At 56.5% G+C, this 19,105-nt stretch overlaps 1 protein-coding gene across 3 annotated transcripts; it reads left to right on the top strand.

The window, feature by feature from the left end:
- Window positions 1–244: 244 nt before the first annotated feature.
- Window positions 245–18,769, top strand: VPS26B (VPS26 retromer complex component B). Of its 3 annotated transcripts, XR_009702317.1 has the most exons (7): window positions 245–668; window positions 8,041–8,197; window positions 12,439–12,603; window positions 14,585–14,760; window positions 16,212–16,354; window positions 16,748–17,018; window positions 17,256–18,769. XR_009702317.1 is itself a non-coding variant. In XM_061202956.1 (6 exons), the coding sequence occupies exons 1-6, from the start codon at window positions 446–448 to the stop codon at window positions 16,892–16,894; spliced, it is 1,011 nt and encodes a 336-aa protein (XP_061058939.1). In that variant the 5' UTR covers window positions 245–445; the 3' UTR covers window positions 16,895–18,769. The 3 variants fall into 3 exon arrangements, 2 of the variants coding, with proteins under 2 accessions (XP_061058939.1, XP_061058940.1); XM_061202956.1 differs by having other exon boundaries at window positions 16,748–18,769; XM_061202957.1 differs by lacking the exons at window positions 16,212–16,354; window positions 16,748–17,018; window positions 17,256–18,769 and adding an exon at window positions 15,160–16,205 and having other exon boundaries at window positions 356–668.
- Window positions 18,770–19,105: the final 336 nt, after the last annotated feature.

Below are 19,105 nucleotides of genomic sequence, written 5' to 3'. Positions count from 1 at the left end.
GTTTACCGAACTAAATAAAGGAAAAGCAAAACAAGGCATTCAGAAAGGACATCTTTAGTTCTGAATTTTACGGGACATCTGGCCGGAGCTCCAGAAGGAAGCCCTGGTCGCCATGTCAACTGTGGGAAAGCCGGGCGGCCCTCTCCCGGCGCGCATGCGCAACGGGCGCTCCGCCGGAGGCTCGGAGGCTCGGCGGCCGAGCAGGAGAGGCGGGGGCGTGCGCATGCGCGCGGCGAGTCCGGCGCGTCCGGCTGAGCAGCGGAAGCGGCGGGCGCTGCTCCCGGGCCGGGCGGCTGACTGGCTGGTCGGCGCCGCAAGCACCGGCGGGCGGGTGCCTCGCGCCTGCTCTGCGCTGCCCCCGGAACCGCGCCGGCCCGGCGAGCGCGGGCGTCGGCGCCGCGTCCAACCCTCCGGCCTTCCCAGGCCCGGCCGGCCCGGCGGGGACATGAGCTTCTTCGGCTTCGGGCAGAGCGTGGATGTGGACATCCTGCTGAACGATGCGGACAGCAGGAAGAGGGCCGAGCACAAGACGGAGGATGGGAAGAAGGACAAGTACTTCCTCTTCTACGACGGGGAGACGGTGTCCGGGAAGGTGAGCCTGGCGCTCAAGAACCCCAACAAGCGGCTGGAGCACCAGGGCATCAAGGTCGAGTTCATCGGGCAGATTGGTGAGTGCGGGATCCACCCCACCCGGCCCCGCCCCTTGCCCCTTCCCCCTTCCCCCGTGCCCCGGCCCCCGACCCTGCCCTCCACCCCCAACCCTGACCCCGACCCCTGACCCCTGACCTCGCCTTTGACCCCCCCCACTCCCACTCACTAACCCCTGGTCCCTGACACGACCCCCGACCTTTGACTTTGACCCTGCTCCCTAACCCTTGCCTCCTAACCCCCGCCCCCATTACTTTGACTCCGTATCCCCTTTCCCCCGCCCCAGGCCGCGCGGCCTTGTTGCCCACCGGGGGTCCGGGCTCCTTGTTCCTGCCCGGCCTTCGGTGCTGCTGGGCCCGCCCGCAGGTCGTGGCCACCGAGTCCTGCGGCCGGTCCACCCCTTTCTAGTACCTGTGTCCCACCCGCCTCTCACATCCCACCTTCACCGGGAGCTGTTTCAGAAAGCAGCCCCGCGGGCTCCAGCGTCAGCCCTCTGTCCACCCAGCCGGCGTCCCTAAGACTTCTTGATTAGAACCTAGCCTTCGGCAGACTCATTTTCTTAAAGAAATGTTGCTCCTGAGACCCAAATTAAGTGGTCACAATTTCTCAAGGCTCTAATACTCTTCTAACATTAGTGTTAGCAATTACAACTAGACAATGAAAGGCAGTAGCAGTACCCAAGATCTGAGAGCTGCCAGTCAGCACGGGGTTGTTTCCAGTTCTCTTTGGACACTGTGTTTATTAAAACTCGCAGGTGCTTCTGAAATAAATTGCCATTGTCATTCGTTCAGGAGTAGATTCACAGTAAATACCCATGTGGCCTGAAAAGACCTCTGGCAGAGAATTCATACCCCATACCAGGCGCTGCACATCTGGCCCTGGGGGGGGAGGGTTTCCTGCGGAAGCTCGTTGAATGCTCACTGTCATTCCCTGAGAGCCCCGCACAGAACCTTGCTCCCCTTTTACAGAGGCAGGAAACACTGGAGCCCTGGGAAAAGGCCGTGTGGCCTGCCTCTGCAGCCCAGTGCTCAGCCTGGAGTATGGGCTTCTGGTGTTTGAGAAAACGGAATCAGGTTGAAGGCTGGCTGATCCTATAGGAACCTGTTTGTTGTGACTTTAAACCCAGAATACGAGTGGCCTGAAAGGGAGCTGAAGAATGAGTTTCAGACCCTCTGCTCTCTTGCTACCGGCTTGGATAGGGTTTTTCAGCAGCAGTGCTGTCGACATTGTGGGCCTGATCATTCTTTGTTGTGGGTGAGTGTTTAACAGCCTCCTTGGCCTCTACCCGCCAGATACCAGAACCACAGAAATGTCTTATGTCCGTGGAAGGTAAACTCACTCCTAGCAAAGAGCCACTGGGTAGACAGGATGAACCCACAGCGTTCTGTGCTAGGCGTAAGATGTAAGAAGTGGAGAAGTCCTTGCCTCCTTAGAATTAGTATTTTCATGTCGTAGCTTTAAGGTTATTGCTGGATTTTTTGGCTCTGCAATGCGAGTGCAGACAGGCATGTCTAGCCAGTGTCTGTACCTTCATTCCAGGGGGTGACACCTCGCCAATACATGAAAGGTAACCAGAGCGTCCCCTGCCCCCCTGTGCCCCAGCAGTTGTGAAATGAGCTGTTCAGGGGGACGCTGGCAAGGCCTCCCTGCAGTCTGAATGAAAGGGAGTTGAGGAGGCGCCGTCCCTGCCTGGCTTCTTGTCTGTCTCCTGGCATCCCAGGACAGCAGCCCTGCTCAGATTTCTCAGAACCTTTTGTTGCTTCCATTGATAACTCTTCCTGGGCCCCTGAGCACTCTGGGCTGCGTCCACCCTTGGCTTTGGGGAAGCTGTACCCCTCTCTGGGCCTCAGCTTTCTCACCTGTAAGGCAGGGATAATAACAGAAGCACCTTGTGGAGATGTGTAGGGACCAGGCTTTGGGCAGAGTGTGGTGCCTTTGTGTCCTGTACCTGAGAGGCTCTATGAACTGACCTCAGGGCACTGGAGCGAGGCTGCTGAGTAAGTTCCCCGTGGTTGTGGTCGTGTGGTTTTCTCCTTCGTTGCTTTCTTGATGCTGCATGAAGTGGGTGGAACTTCGGTTGGGTTCTAAGGTCTGGCTGTACGGGTGACGCACAGGATGGTCCTACTGCTGGACGGGGGTGAGAACGGCGATGTCATTGTGCTCTGGACACCTTCCTCGTTGGTTTCACTCAGAACTTTTCTTCTTACAAACCATAGTCTCTTGGATTTGGTTCTTTTTTCCTTCTTTCTTTCCTTCCTTCCCTGCTTCCTGGGAAGAGTTGGACAGCTTGAAAATGAAGTGGTTTATGTAATTAACCTTCCTATCCTTATGATTAATTTCTTTTGCCTGCAGATGAAAGCGTATGTGTCTTGCCTGTGCCTCCTGTAGAAGGACAGCCCGGTGCGTGATTGAGGGTCAAGCAGAGGGTTACTTAGCTTAGATAAGGCTCCGTTTATAAGGTACAGACTTCTCAAGGGTCTCGTGAGGACTAGAGATCCTCAACATACGTGAAGTGCAGGGTTTGGCACTCATCGCAAATACTCATAATGCCTGTTAAGCTGGATCCATCCAGAAGTTTCCAGGGGCTGGACCTTTAAAACGTCAGCCCTGATTCCTCTGCCGACCGCCCACGGGACTGTTCACGCCAGGTCCGCCTCCCTGCACCTCCTGCCCGGTGTGTTCTCCCAGCAGGCGCGCTCGCCTGAGGGAAAACCTGTGGAAGGGTCTCCCCAGAGTCCAGGCAGAGACAGCTGTCTGGTGATCTTTGCATCGGTCCTCTTCAGACCCCATGCCTCACAGCGGCCCAGCCCCTGCTCGGAAAAGCTCCTGTCTCGGTCTTGGTTTGGGAGGTGGGCAGGAAGGGGGGCCCTTCTGTCTGCTGGCCCTTCTCACACTGTCAGCTACTCTGGCAGCCTCATCCGCACCCATCACTGCAGTGTCCTCTTAGAGTCCGAGGACTCCCAATCCTTTGTCCTCACCTGAACTCTCCTCTAAGTTCCATGCTTGGGTTTCTAACCGTCTTCTAGAGTCTCCCGCTGGATACCCCTCAGGTCCCTCAAAGACACAACCAAACCAGAAACCTTTTTCTTTTCCTGCTTCTGCTCCAGCCCCAGCCCTGCTGGTTCTCCTGTTTTCTCCACTCTGGCCTGTCACCTGCGTCCATTCAGCCTCAGAAATCCGGGAGTCCTCGAGACCCCTCCCTCCCCCTCCTACGCATCCAACTGGCGTCTCAGTTTGGGTCCTCTCCAGCGGCTCTGTAGGGTATCTCGAGTCTGTGCTTCCTCTCCGCTCTCGATGCTGCTAACTTTGATGCTTCTGTGTGTAGCAGCCTGACTGGCCTGCCTGCCTTTGTTTGCCTTTTCTTTCAGTTCATCTTTTGTAAGAGTGAACTTTCTAAACGTCAGTGCTGACATGGTCAGTCACCTCCTTAAAATTCTTCTTGTTGACTCCCTGCTGGTTGAAGGGGAGAAGTCATCCAGCTCTTTCCCGAGCTGCGACCCTTTACTCCTTCCACGTGTGCTTTCCTCAAAGTATCATGTTCCTTCTAGAGGGGTCTTGGCCTCTTCCCTTTGTATATGAACATCTTTCTGCAAGGAATGGCCTTCCACCCAAGCTCTCACTCATTCTTAAAGCCCAGCAGGCATGACACCCATCAGAAAGCCTTCCCTGACCTCCCCTGGCCGACGGAAGCCTTTCTTCCACCGTTATTCTAGAGGCCTTGTGATTTCTCCCTTAACATAAGGAGATGAGAGTTGTCAGGCCCCCATTCAGTTCTGCACCGACAGCTCAGGTGTTGCCTCTGATTCATCCACCTGTTGTGTGCATTTTTCTGTCCTCCTCCTCAAGTTTTTGAGCCATGTTGGGATTCTTCCTGCGTCTACTGTGCACTTCCCAGCGGCTTGGTCTGTGCTCCAACAATGCCAGCGAATGTGTGCTGAGGGCACCCCCCGTGTCACTAGATGGCCCATGTTTTTAGAAGAACACAGTGTGGCACGTAAGGAGTATCGAGAGAAGTTCTGTAATTAGAAGATGGAGAGACCATTTTTTAGGTGGAATCGTTGGAGGAACACTTGTGGAGGATGTCAGGCCACCTTGGAGACTGATGGGGTTAAATAAACCAAAGGTAATTAGACAGTCACACTTGGCGAGGAGGGAGGACCTGAATACCCCTGCACTCCAAAGCCAGAGAGAGAACTTCTGGATTTTTTTTTTTTTTTTAAATAATGCCACTGGGTGAATCTAAACCTATCAGCCCCAGTCGAGCCTGTGCTGTTAAGACTCTGGAAGCTTTCTGTATGTTAATTCATTAAGCCATGAGTGCCAAGTGAGAGGCACACTGATGCTCACCTGCTAATAGTCTGCTGCAGGGCTTGGAGCAGAGCGGCGGCTGGCTGGGCACGGGCAGCCCAGAGACGGTACTGCTCCCGCAGGTTTACCAGGCCCAGGAGGTCCAAGTGGCCGTGGTGAGCGTGAATCGTGGCCTGGTTGCCCATCAGCAGACAGCAGCTGGGAAAGTCAGGGTGAAGAGCGGGCTGTTTGAAAGAGCTCTTTCTGTCCTGGTTGGCTTAGGGTTCTTCCAAGGCCGGCGGGAAGCCTGGCCCAGCAGCGAGTCTCAGGGCGCCTTTCACGGGATGACCCCGTGGGGCAGAGCTGGCTCAATTTCCTTCCACAGTGGCAAATTCACTCCTCAGCCATTGGTGGCAAGTTTCATGGTGAAAACATCCTGACTACAGAAGTCATTTCCTCCTGGTGGACTGAGTCGGGGAAGTTACCTTAAGAAAGAACTGGTCAGTTCCTCCTTCTGGCTTGAAATGGCTGGTCCCTGTGGGCTTTGGAGGCTGGGGAGAAATCGGGGTAACTTGGGAAGAAAGAGGCAGTTGACAGTCTCTTTAGGGCAGACCTCCTGCTAGAACAGTCTTGGGTTTTCTGTTTTAATTTATGCGAGAGGAAACCAAACTTTCTGGCACATAGTGAAGTACGGCTGCTATTTCTGCCCCTTTGCCCCACAGTGTTTCCAGAAGCCTTGCAAATGGCTTATAAAGTGTACGCTAAAAAGCCTAGTCAAGCCCCACTCGGACTACGCACTGGCCACTCTTTCATGATGTTTGGGGGGAGGCTGGGAAGCCCTGGGAGGACGTGCCGCCAGGCAGGAAGGCCCTGTCCTCCCGGGGGTCCCAGCCCAGCCAGGCTTCTCTGCTGGGACCCCTGGTGCCGGCGCTCTGTGTGCTCTGTGAACACTGTGGATCCTTCTCTGGTTTGTTTCTCATGTTGCCTTTGAGGCTGTGTGAGCACATTTGTGTGTTTTTCCATCCTTCTCTTCCCATCTTTCTCTTGACTCCGGGATTTCCCACTTAAAGTTCACAGACGTTGGGGCTTTGTTCCGCCTGCTTCTGTCCTCTGAAACTATGGCAGAATCCAGTGCTTGGGAACGGAGGCACCACTTTCCCCAGTTAAGGGGTCAGTGCCCATCAACAGAGACTCCGGTAGCAAAGAACCAGCAAGAGTTAGTGGACGGGCCCTTGTCACAGGCCGGCCACTGGCTCTGTTCCTGCCTGGTCACTGCACTTCCTTACCTTGGTTGGGGGCACAGTTGTTGGATTTCAAAACGAGGGATGGCTGTTCACCTTTCCCCAGCACCCCCTGCCCGGAAGGTTTGAAGTGCCCTCCCCCTTTGGCGGCTTTGTGGGTCATCACTCCCTACCCAGAGCGCTGCCTGCTGCTGATTCCACTTGGTGTTTGGAAGAGAAGGTGGATTGTTTGTAACATCAGGCAGATCCAAGCGTAACTTTGTAGGAAATCAGCACAAACTGTGCCCACAGGGTGCACTGGGTGTGCGTACAGAAGCAGCACACTGGCTGGGGACTGACCGCACCGCTGCTTCCTTCTCGAGCTGGACACACCTTAGGACAGAGCCCACTGTGCTTTCCGATGCCTCGCTGCCTGGGGAGAACAAGCTCCGGGGGTGGTGCTGTCAGGGCCAGCGGCCAGGGCAGCAAGGCCGAAAGCACCCCTGGAACCACGTTCCCCTCCCGAGCGTCCCCAGGGCAGGCCTGGACACTGTGTCGGCTCTGGGGGGCAAGAGCTCTGGTTTCTTGAGCCCAAGAAGGCTTTGATCCTGGGGGGCTCAGACCTTTGCTGTCTGGGGTCTGCCCTAGCCCAGGCTGCTCTGGCTGTCCCTGAGAGAGCTGGCGCGCTGCGCTCCAGAGAGGCGGGCCAGGCCTGGCGGGCGGCTGTCCCAGGCACGCCTCCCTGTGGGCCTGTCTCTCCCCAGGCAGCCGACGGCAGAAGGGACGAGAGTACACTGCCTGCTGCCTGTCCTGCTGCAGGGTGCCCACGGGTGGTCCCTTGACTGTAACGTGGCCACGCAGAGTCACAGTCGGTATTAAGTGTCCCTGCTGCACACCCGGGGACTGGGGGTGCCAGGAAGCTGGGGGCGCAGGCCTTACCTCGAACGACCATGCCTGGAGCAGAAGTTAACACGTAGCAGAGGACAAACAGGCATATATAGTCTAGGACAAATAGGGGGCCTGACTCATAATAAACAGCAGAACTGTTTCCAGAGGAGGATGGGTGAAGAGCAGTGCTCCTCAGACTGTGGTCCCTGGACCAGCAGGAAGCATCTCTGGGGGTCTGTTAACAATGTCCATTCTCAGGCCCCACCCCAGACCCCCGGAATCAAAAACACTAGGGGTGGGGCCCAGCCGTCTGTGTGTTAACACAGCCCCCGGTGATTCTGATGTTCACAGAAGTCTGGGGACCCTGAGCTTAGACGTGGGGCGTCATTACAGCCCCTCTGTCCCGTCGGCCACGTGGACTCCTCTCTGAAGGGTAGAGGCAGCTAATACTTCCGGAGCATTTGCCGTCTCTTAAGTACCACTCCAAGTCCTTTACCTGCATCACCTCGTCCCGTGCTCACAACACCTGGAGTGCGTTATGTCGCTGCCCCCATTTTGCCAGGTCCAGAAGTAGACGCAGTCCAGCGGGAGACCTGGGACCCTAGGCCAGTCACCGACCCCGCTGTGCCTCAGCTTCCTTGGCGGTTAAATGGGTGATAGGGCCGTCCTAGCTATCTCACAAGGTGGTTATGAGGATGATGTGACTGAATAACTGCGAATATGCTTTCCAAAGTGAGCAGTAGTTTTAAGTATGTTTAAGGAGCTGTGGCGTTTTGATCGCGGCCCCCCGGTGTGTCCCCCACGGGTGCTGCCCGGTGCCCTGGAGCAGGAGCGTGTCGGGCTCTGGGCTGCAGTGCAGGGGCAGGGCAGGAAGCGAGGGAGCCATAAGCCAGACTGGGGGCTCTGTGTGTTGGCGGGAGGCTCCTGCAGCTGGGAGCCCCCTCGCCGGGCCGCGTAGCTCAGGGTCTGGTAGAGGTGGCCGATGCTCTCCCTGCAGAACTCTACTATGACCGCGGGAACCACCACGAGTTTGTGTCCCTGGTGAAGGACCTGGCCCGGCCCGGAGAGGTCACCCAGTCGCAGGCCTTCGACTTTGAGTTCACCCACGTGGAGAAGCCCTATGAGTCCTACACTGGGCAGAACGTGAAGCTGCGGTAAGTGGCACCCCCAGGGTGCCCCGTGTGGACGGGCCCTGACGCCGCCCCGTTTCTGAGGCTCTGTGTGGCCGTAGGGAAGGTGTGCTGCGGGGGAGGCGTGCAGTGGGCCTCCCTCCGGGAGGAGTGCTCCTGGCTTGTCCGTCCGTTTCTGGAGTGTCAGTATCCCCACCGTGGCCACTTTCGAGCCACTGACCCAGCGCCCCTGAGTGCAGAGTTGAGAGGTATGCACCTGCCGCTCGAGAGCACGCTGCTGCACAGACACCAGACGTCACCCCCCCGCCCCAGGAGCAGAGGGGACCGTGACACACCAGAATAGCTAGGATATTACCTTTGTTCTTAATATAATTCATTTGATTGCAAGTGTCTATCATTTCATTTTAAATGTTGTGATTAACAGCTGATTCTGCAAGTTCCGGAAAGTTGGACACTCGGCTTTCACACACCCCTGGCTGGGCCTCAGGCCACTGATCCTCATCCAGCTCTGCACGAGACTGCGGCGGGGTCCTGAGCTCTGTCACTTGAGAAGCGGGTCATAGATTTGGATTCTAATCCTAGACCCGTCCTCTCCATATTTTGGGACAATGAGGGAATAAAACGTAACACAGTAGGACAAGTTTTAAAACATTAATACACACCTTTTGAGTATATGGGATTGTTTTCCTTGTTCCAGTCTTGGAAACTCTGCGGGTGGGGACTGATTCCAGGGCCTCCAGGGTATGTGATGTCACTCTGGCTGCCTGGCTCCAGGTCTTGGGTGTCACCTGAGGCCTGCATGTGGCATGGTGTGGGCTACTGCAAGCTCTCCCCTCTCCCGTCGGAAGAGGGGCTGCAGGCTCTCCTTTCCAGCCTGTGCAGAGAGGTCTAAGCACTGGTGCTGCCCCGCTTCAGCAGCGTTGCGTGACTGCACTCAGAAGGCAGCAACAGCGAGGAGTATCTAGTCATCACTTAAGCTGGGCTTGGGGCTTATTGCTATTTAATTGGATGTTTTGCAGTGGACTTCTCATAAATGTTCTTATGTCAGAAAGAAAGGTGTTGAAAACAGTATGGCGGTTCTTCAAAATAGAATTACCATATGATTCATCAATTCCACTTCTGTGTATAAATCCCAAGGAAGTGAAAGCGAGGACTCAAACAGATTTATGTATACTCACATTTGTAGCAGCATTATTCACAATAGCCAAAAAGTGGATACAACCCAAGTGTCTATGAGTAGATGAGTGGATGAACAACATGTGTATCCACACAGTGGAATAGTATTCAGCCTTGAAAAGGGGGGAGATCTGACACCTGCTACGGCATGGATGAGCCTTGAGAACGTTGTTCCCAGTGACATAAGCCAGATACAAAGAGACAAATACTGATTCCACGTTTTTAAGCAGTTAGATAGTCAAAATCATAGAGGTAGAAAGTAGAATGGTGGTTGCCAGGGGCTGGGGAAGGGGGCTGGGGAGTTAGTGGTTGATGGGGCAGAGTTTCAGTTGGGGAAGGTGAACACATGGAGATGGACAGTGGTGACCGCTGCCCAGCACCGTGAGTGCACTTAATGCCACTGAACTGTGCACGTAAGAATGGTTAAAGCAGTACATTGTGTTATATATATTGAAGGGGAGGAAAAAACTTTTCCCTCCACCATGTTAGGTTCATTGGCGGGGGCTCTGCAAATCGGATGGACGGAAGACGGATTGGCCAGAGGCAAGCAAGCAGGTGTAGTCTCGCGTGCATTGCTCCCACCTGAGCTCTGCCCGGTGACTGAGGGGCAGGTGAACTTGGGCTTATGCAGCATCTTAACAGAGAAGTGAGGAGGCAGAGAAGGGGCCCTGCACTTCCAGGGGCTCGAGTTGTGGGAAGCACGGGGAGAGGCTTGCTTTGGCGAGGAACGCTCTGCGGGCGGCAGCTCCCAGGCCGCGCAGCCTCTCCTGGTGGAGAGGGCCCCGGAGTCTGTCTTGTGTGCACTGTTTCTCTGTTGCTTTCAGCTCAATAGAATCCTCGTGCCAGAGTGGCATGTTCTGGGGTGCATGCTCTGCACCCTGTATTTTGTATTTTATCACAATGAAAGAAAAGTGTTACTGTCTAAATTACACAAAGACTTTTGGATTCATGCTGAGAAGGGAGGTAAAATCGGGAACATTAGTTAATGGAAGATGTACATTCCAGATTAAGGGCTTGTGTCTTATTACAGGCAGAGGGGAAACATGAAAAGATTATTTTGGACTCCTTTTCCTTTGTTTTTAGGCAGGGCGGTGGTTCTGTTAGAAGATTGAAGTCACTATGTCGTATTTGATGGGTGGGTGGAGTGTTGGGTCAAGGCTGTGGGAAGGCTTGTGTGAGGTCCTGAGTTTTCCTTTAGTGGACACCATGGGAACAGGCAGAAAACAAGGAATTTAATAGACGCCAGCAGAATTGACCATTGAGTGGAGATGCAGACAGAGGGCCATCAGGAGGAGGAGATGACCTGTAGATGAGATGATTCATCCAGTTCCAGGGAGGAGTTTGAAGCACTGGCAGAACAGACAATTGGAAATGCAAGCCTGTCGCTCAGTATAGAGAAATGCACTGTCGGAAATCACCTGCTCGGAGCTGGTAACTGATAGGTTTTTCCAGGAGGGGAGCTCTGGGAGAGGAGAGCCCGGGACCTACTGGGACTCTTGGGGACCCTACTGGGCCTCTTGGGGACGGAGGAGGAGCGGGGTGATGCGTGAAGGAGGAGGGAGTGTTTTACGCTCTAATGCAGAGCTGATGCCAAAAAAAAAAGCCCCTGGACTTGGCAGCTGGGAGCCCTGTGCTGCCTTTGGGAGGGCAGCTCCTGTTGGGTGGTAGAGACGGAAGCCGGGGCGAGGCATAGGGGCTGGGGACGAAGCTGCAGGGTTAGAACAGGACCCCCGGACAGCTGTCTCTGAGGAAAGGTAGCGTGTGGGCCTGGGGAGTGTCCTGGGGATTGATGACTTTGGGACTTTTTATAAACTCAGGAAGAAGCTTTAGCTGGAGAGAGATTGGATGTGTTGAGAAAGTTGGGAAGTTGAAGCATCGAGATGCCAGACAGTAGTTCTCTACCAAGAGTCCTGTGTTAGAATCATTGGGGGGTGGAGGGGGCTTTAAAAAATGTAGATCCCCGTGTCCCTCTCCAGAGCAGTTATGTGGCAGACGCGCCCCGGGGTGAGTCCCCTGCGCCTCCAGACTGCTGGCGCAGGAGAGGCGCTCGAGCCGCTGGAAGCTTCGTGGAGCCTTCCCTTCTACACTGCTGCCAGGCCCCTCTCCACAGGGCGTGGGGGCTTGAGGGCCTGAGCCTTAGGGCAGGCTGGAGCCACGTCTGGGGCTGCGTGGAGGGAGCAGGCGGAAGGAGAGGGCGGCCGGGGGGTGGTGAGGCCGCAGAGGAGGGCCACCAAGGTCTCCACCAAGGCCTCCCATCTCAGCTTTGTTAGAGGGCCGCACAGAGTTAAGTCCAGGGGACGAGGGGTGCGGGGGGCACCACACTGAAGGGCTGGCTGGCGGTCAGGCATGGCTCACTGCCCTTCAGCGCTGTGTTTCTCCCTCTTTCTAATGTGTCCCAGGACCCTAGGCTCAGCCGGAGACCATCCTAGTTCAGACCTGGGGCTCTCCCACCTCTGTTGCTTTAGTTCTAAGGCCTGCTCCTCCTGAAGGCGCCCCACTCTCCCCACAGCACTTGATTCCTGCCTCTGAATGGACACTTTGCATGTGTTCTAATTTTTCTGTTGATTTGCCCGTCTCCCCCAGGGGACGATGAGTCCCCGTGAGACTCCACCTTATCCGTACTAGGCCCGGCAATAGACATGCGCAATGCATCACTGACCTGATTTCTCCATTATCTTATTCCTGTTGTTTAACTGTGAGGGACTTGAAAAATGCTCATTGATCGAATATTGTTAAATAGCATGCAAACATAAGAGTGTACAATCCCTGTGCCCAAAGAGCCGGGAGTTAGTTGAAGAAATAGAAGCTGTGCACAGTGCCTGGCAGGTGGCAGCAAGGCTGCTCTTGAGGTGCAGAGAGAGGCGTCACCTCTTACCTCGGAGCTCAGGCTCAGAGGAGGGTTGGGGCAAGGCCTTTGATCGCCCTGGAATTGTAATTGCAGGATTTTGTGTCTGAGTGCATTTTCCTGGGAAGGGGGTGCCCGGCGGTGAACTCTCAGGGCAGTCGGAGCCCCCGGGGGTGAGGGGTCCTCTGCGGGGTGGGCCCCGGAGGCTGGGAGCGGCCCTTCACCGCACGCCTGCGTCCCTCAGGTATTTCCTTCGCGCCACCATCAGCCGCCGCCTCAACGACGTCGTCAAGGAGATGGACATCGTGGTCCACACGCTGAGCACGTACCCGGAGCTGAACTCCTCCATCAAGATGGAGGTTGGGATCGAGGACTGTCTGCACATCGAGTTTGAGTACAACAAATCCAAGTGAGTGTCGGGCCCGGCTGGCTGGTGGTGACCTGCGGGGGCGGCCACAGAAATAACACGGTGGATGTGCGCGCAGGCCGGCCGAGGTCGCGGGTCAGGAAAGAGCTGCATCTCACTGCAGCTGAACTGTACTAACTTAAGAGGGCAAACTTCAGTTAAACATCCTATGAGGTCTTTCAAAGTCAAGCGAAACTAACTTTAAAGTATTTGTTTTGGATTCTAGGTACATCTGTTTCCTTCTACTAATGAGATTAACCTCAGAATACCATTCTATTATCATTTGTATCCCGTATACAGTGTGTCTTTAGAAACCAAAGTGAGGAAAGCCAAGTTGACTGCTTCCTCCTTGAATTAAAATGAACTGTAACAAAGAATATCTGATGCCTTTTTATAAAGGTCTTTAAATAATTTTATTTTAACTGGCCATATATGTTTTAAACTGTGCCTGCTATTACAACATCCAAATACGTAAGTGCTTGTAAATCACAGAACTTACTGACAGTTCAGAAACGTACTGCAAGCAGCTTTCTTTTTAATATGATACATTCCTGAAAATGTTCGAAAATCAAATATGCAAAAGTAAATGTGTATTCTATTCACAGAGAACTAACCCTCCCCGCCGCGAGTCTCTAATGAGGGTTCTCCCCGTGGGGAGGCCTCACCTCAGACCCGCTGGCCTCCAGAGGCTCGGGGGGTGGAGGCCTGAGCGGCGGCTCTCCTGTGAAGGGCTGGGAACACACGTGCTTCCCAGGACGGGGAGGGAAGGCCGTTTCCCACCGCCGCCTGGCCTGGTGCTGAGCGTGGCCCCGATGGGCCCCTACAGGACAGGCAGGGCGAGTCTGGACCAGGCCCCTGCCCTTCCTCCTCATGGTCTTGGGGCTCTCGGGCCCTCCTGGGACAGAGCCCCCCAAAGTGCCTGCCCACCAGCGCCCCAGCCTCCTAGTGAAGGGGGTGCCACCTCGAAGGCACTCAAGCAGCCGCAGCCAGCAGTGCAGTCAAGACCAGGGTGAGCGCGAGACAGGCGTGTCACAGACAGGACGGGCTGGACCGGGTCCTGCCCTTGCAGAGCAGGCTGCCCTGTGAGTGCCAGGCCGTCCGACCAGACAGGAAGAGCCCGGAGCTTAGGACAGCGTCCCGTTCTGCCACTAAGGACTTGGGCTCAGGTTAGCAGGTACTAAGACTTCTGTAGCTGGGGTTTCTCATCTGAAAAATGAGGGGTTTGGTCAGGTCAGTGGAAAGGTGCCGTGAAGGAGGAGCGGGGCCCGGGCACCACGCGTGGCTCCTTTGTGTTTCTTGTGTGTAAGGTTTCATTTAGAACAAAGGAGCGTTCGATCTTTAAACGTTTGAATGCCCAGAGAATCTGCGCTCTGAGCGTTCCTTCTAACGCGCTGCAAGCAGCAGAGTTCTGCTCTCCTCGGTCCTTGTGCGTCCGCCATCTCCCCAGGCAGGCTGGAGGCAGAAAGGTGGCGTGGAGTGGTGGGGAGACCCCAGGCCTGCAGGTTGGGAACCTGGGTCCACACCCGCGTCTGCCCCTCCTCGGATCCCACCACGTCATCTGTCTTCTTTGCACTCCCTAGGGCTCCTCCCCTGTGATCCGGGAGCTCGAATCCTCAGGTCCCCCATCCTGAGCTTCAGGTTGAAGGTTTGCTTTCTGTGGCCACACCTGGTACAGAGCAGCCCTGCTGCCGGCTGGCCCCGGGGGGAAGGCCCAGTTCCTGGAAGCGGGAGGAAGAGCGGGACCTGGTCCCCGCACTTGCGGGTCAGCCTCTCACACCAGAGCCTCTAAAACACATGCACTCGTTAAAGCGCTGAGCAGAGGGTGACGGAACCGCGCTCTGAGGTGCAGGCGGGACAGCAGAGGAAGTGACGCAGGTTCAAGTGTAGAAGGTCGTTGGGACTCGCCCTGCGGGGCAGCGCCCTCTCCTGGAACCAGGAGGCCTGTCACGTGCGGGGGCCGCACCTCTCGCCTTCCTCTCCGCAGGTACCACTTGAAAGATGTCATTGTGGGGAAGATCTACTTCCTGCTGGTGAGGATCAAGATCAAGCACATGGAGATAGACATCATCAAGCGGGAAACGACAGGCACGGGCCCCAACGTGTACCATGAGAACGACACCATTGCCAAGTACGAGATCATGGACGGCGCGCCCGTGAGAGGTGAGCTCCGGCCCCATGGCCTCGGCCTGGCCCCAGTGTTGGAGGGGCTTCAGGGATCATCCTGTCAAAGTTAGGTGGCCTGGGAGCTTGTAATTTCTTAATCTCTAACTGTGCACTGTGGGTCCCGAGAAGGAGGAAAAGGAGGCCGGGGGTGTGGAGCTCAGGCCCCGCTCACCTTCACCCAGAAGACGTCCATGTGGACCTCGTTTATAGACTGAGCTTGTACTGGAGTTTAAATCTCAAGAGTTATGTCTGTTAAAAAAACAAAAGACGTTTGAAAAGCACCAGTTTAGCAGATACAGTTTGAATGCTCTGTTTACACTTTCCTATTGACATTCTGAATTTCTTTGCTGCTGGGGGGCAAGAGATGAAAGCAGAATCCTCATTTCTGTTACTTAGTTCCAGCTCAGGTAAAACGAGTCGTGCTCTGAATTCATTCGCCAAGTACAGACACCCTGACCGACACTTCCCAGTGCTGCACACGGTGCCGGCGTGACCTCCGGGACGAGTGGAGCTGAGAGCTGGGTGGGAAGTTGTGTGATTATTGGGAGGAGCAGTCATGTACGTTCTTCGTTGGCTCTGCAGCAGCTGATGATGAAGTGTTTTCACGTAGCAGTGCTTGGTGCTGCTGAGGTTTCATTCAGTTTTTTCCCAGTCTGCTCCCCGTGGAAGGAGGGGTGTCATAGCTTTGTCAGGCCCTCGGGCATCACGAGCGGGGTCCTCGGGGCAGGGCTGAGCCATCCTGCCTGCTGGTTCCGTGTTTCCCAGGCCGAGCAGCTGGGCTGAGCTCACCCTCCCTGTGGCACTGACAGGACACCGAGAGAAGCACAGAACAGTGCGAAGTGAAACAGGGTTCGTGTTTGGCTTTAGGCCGCACTGTAGTTTTGGACTTTCTCAGCAGAATTCTGCCCTGATTTTGTTCCACTTATCTTAGGAGAGGCACAGTGTTAGAGCTGGAAGGGATCTAAAATATTATGTAGCCTGATATCATAATTTTCCCCATGAGAAAGTGAAAGTCCACGGAAAGCACCAGACTTACTCAGAGTCATACCTCGGGTCAGTGGAGAGAACTGGGTCCAGAGAGAAGCTTTTCTGTTTTCCAGACCACCACACCCTGCCAACTCGTCTTAGAGGGGAGGGGTACGGGGTGGGGGCTATGCTAATTGGGATGGAGGGACCTGATGGTGGCATCAGAATTGCTGGTGACATGGTGGGTTAGCTGGGGTTTGACAGTGGCTCTTAAACCCAACAACTATACACATTAAATGAGTTAGAAGATGCTTACCTAGCATTCTTGTGCTGTTCACACTCACCGGGCAGCGGCAGGCGCCTCCCCGAAGGCAGAAGCGTTGGCTTGGGTGTCCAACGCCCCCCCGCCGCAGGCGGCCCCTCCACCGCGGTGTAAGGTGGGGCCCCCTGCCCCCGCCCTGACTCCCGCCCGGCCCTTGCAGGAGAGTCCATCCCCATCCGCCTCTTCCTGGCGGGCTACGAGCTCACGCCCACCATGCGGGACATCAACAAGAAGTTCTCTGTGCGCTACTACCTCAACCTGGTGCTGATTGATGAGGAGGAGCGGCGCTACTTCAAGCAGCAGGTGAGCCGGCCGCCCCCAGGGCCCCGGCCGCCCAGAGAGAATCCGAGGGCATCGTTCCCGCCGAGGTCAAGCAGACGGGACGGGGATGGGGGGCGAGTTGCTTAGTCTCTGTGCCACTTAGTTTACCCCGAGCCCCACAGCAAGGACGGGGGTTCCCAGTTGACACCCAGAGTCTGCTTTCTCGGGCCCAGCCCCTGTGGCTGCTCTGCCCTCCTGGCCACACCGTCAGCAGGCACCCGGGGCCCAGAGGTGTGGACGGCTGCTGTCATTGGTGACATATGAGCGGAGGTTTTTGCCTAAGATTCCCGGGAGAAGGCAGAGCCTCTGGGACCCTCCCCAGGCCTGCCTCTCACGTGTCGCCTGCCCCCCCTCCCCCCCCCGCCCATCCTGCAGGAGGTGGTGCTGTGGCGGAAGGGCGACATCGTTCGGAAGAGCATGTCCCACCAGGCAGCCATCGCCTCGCAGCGCTTCGAGGGCACGGCCCCCCTGGGGGAGGCGCGGACCCCCGGCCAGCTGTCCGACGGCAGCAGCAGACAGTAGGCCTGGGGCCAGGAAGCTGCTGGGCTCGCACCCCGGCTCCAGGCCTCCAGGCACCAGCGGCCGGGGCAGCAAGATGCTCAGCTGACCCGCTACTCGCAACCTGAAAACAAATCATGTTCTTGATGTAAATTCTTTTTCCTGAAGAACCTAAGGGGTTGGGGTTGGGAGGGAGTGTCTCTGGGACGCTGTGGCTGATGGGAGCATAGGGAGAGGGGGCGTCCCGGGGAGAGCCGTCTGCGGGGCTGCCTGGGCCGCAGGAGCACAGCGCGGCCCGGGCTCCGAGCCTCCCGGGACAGGAGCTGGGGAGGCGGGGGGCGTCCCACGGTGGTCCTGTCTCACACTCCCCTCCCCCGTCCCTTAGCGAGTGGCAGAGGGTGTGGCACCCGCCCCGCTGTAACTGGCGGTGAGGGTTCAAGACCAGGAAGCTGCCTCCTTGGGAGTCTCGGATGTGGTGCTTTGGAGCCTCCACAAGCCACCCTCCTTCTGGCCCTTCTCTCACCGCTGGGACCGGGCACCTCCCAGGGACTCTGGTCAGTCGTGTCCTGGATGGAACGGGAGCTTGTGGTAGGGCCTTTGGCTGATGTCCCTGGGCACAGAGACATCTGTGTCACCCGTGGATGGCAACCGGGTGGACTTCGGCGGCTGTGCGTGGTGCGGGCAGCCCTGAGGGCCGGAGGGCCTTGGCCCCGGCCCCTGAACGAGGACATCTTTCCCCCGAGAAGAGGTCCAGGAAGGGCCCGTTCTCCCCACCTCCCCGGGAGTGGACCCTCTTGGCTCCCTGCTGCCCATCTCACTCCTGGGAACCGGGGCTTGGTCTCAGACACGTAGAAGCTTTGTGCTCACCCTGCGAGCTGGGGGGAAGGGGAGGGCCTCCTGAGCCGCCGTCCTCCCCACCAGCCGGCTGCCCAGAGCTTAGGACCATTGGTGTTGTGTGTGTGTGGATGCTCTGGTCATGCTAGAGAGGGTCTCCCGCTGTCGCACTGCACCGCGCCTGTCCTGTTAAGGGTGTGGAGGTCCTTCCTGTCTCCTGTTGGCCTCTCTTCCCTTCTGGAAAGACCAAGCAGACCCCCATGGCCAGCAGGTACAATAGTTGGTGGTCTGAGTTCTCTGTCGTTTGGGAAGCAGAGGGGTTGGGTCTTGTGTCATCTTTCAGTTAGTGTGGAAAACGGGGACCCGTCTTTTCCTCAGAAATTGGTGCAGCGGTAGGCCTCGGACTGGGCAGGGCTCACGGATCAGAGCTGAGATGGGAGGGAAGGGCGTTCGGGGTGACGCTCGAGGTGGGCTGGGGGCAGCAGAGCCGAGCAAGGGAAGCTGGTTCCCCCAGGCTGGACCCCGGGTTCAGGTGTGAAGGACAGTCCCCGTGGGGACAGGACCACCTGTGCAGCTGCCCCTGGATTATCAGGGCCGGGGGCCTAAGCGTGGGAGAGGCAGCTCCTGTGTCCCTCGCCTTCTCTGGAGCGTGAGCTGGGGCTCTGGCGCCTCCCACGACAGCTGGCCCCTTAACTACTAGGTACCCGCCGATCCCTCTGCCTTCCAGCCGACCACAGATTCACTTCCCAACCTTCCCGACACCTGAAGCCTGTCTCCTGAGAGAACTAGAGGTAGAATTTTCTTCTGTCCTCTCGGGAGCTTCTGTTCTTTCCCCTGCCCCATTCTCTGCCTCTTTGTGCATCGGGGAAGGGGAGGCCCATCCCTGGGACCCTGGCAGAGCACAGGGACTGAACCAAGCAGTGTGGCCTGGGGTTGAGCAGCTGCGGTGTTTACAAGTTTCTCAACGTGTGTCTTTTCAATGGCTGTTTTAAACAAAGCAGTCTGTTTCAGCTGTCTCCCTGATTAAAGCAAGCCCCTGGGCTCGGAGGCATCGTGCCCACGGTCCACCAGACTCTGTGGTCTCTTCTTACTGCCCCGCCGCACACAAGGGGAGACACCCCGCCCTGACCCACGACACCTGCCCTCCTGGTGTCTGTGGCCCCTGGTGAACAATGACACCCACTTTATTAATGCCTGTTTTAGACAAGCACGTGGCTGAGGAAGGAATTCTGGTTTTACTCCAGTCTGGCAACTTGTCCTGAAACTGCTGGTTTTACCCACTCTGGGACCAGATACTTGAGGGGTGGGTAAGGAAGGCTGGTGTAGAGACAATCCATGTTAGTGGGTGTCACCAGACTGGGCCCTGCATCTGGCCGAGAGGATGTAAAAACGTGCAGTGGA

Source organism: Eubalaena glacialis, chromosome 10, assembly GCF_028564815.1.
Source record: "Eubalaena glacialis isolate mEubGla1 chromosome 10, mEubGla1.1.hap2.+ XY, whole genome shotgun sequence".
Taxonomy (NCBI): domain Eukaryota; kingdom Metazoa; phylum Chordata; class Mammalia; order Artiodactyla; family Balaenidae; genus Eubalaena; species Eubalaena glacialis.
The sequence above is the reverse complement of the archived record's forward strand: the minus strand, read 5'-3'. Positions and strand labels throughout refer to the sequence as shown.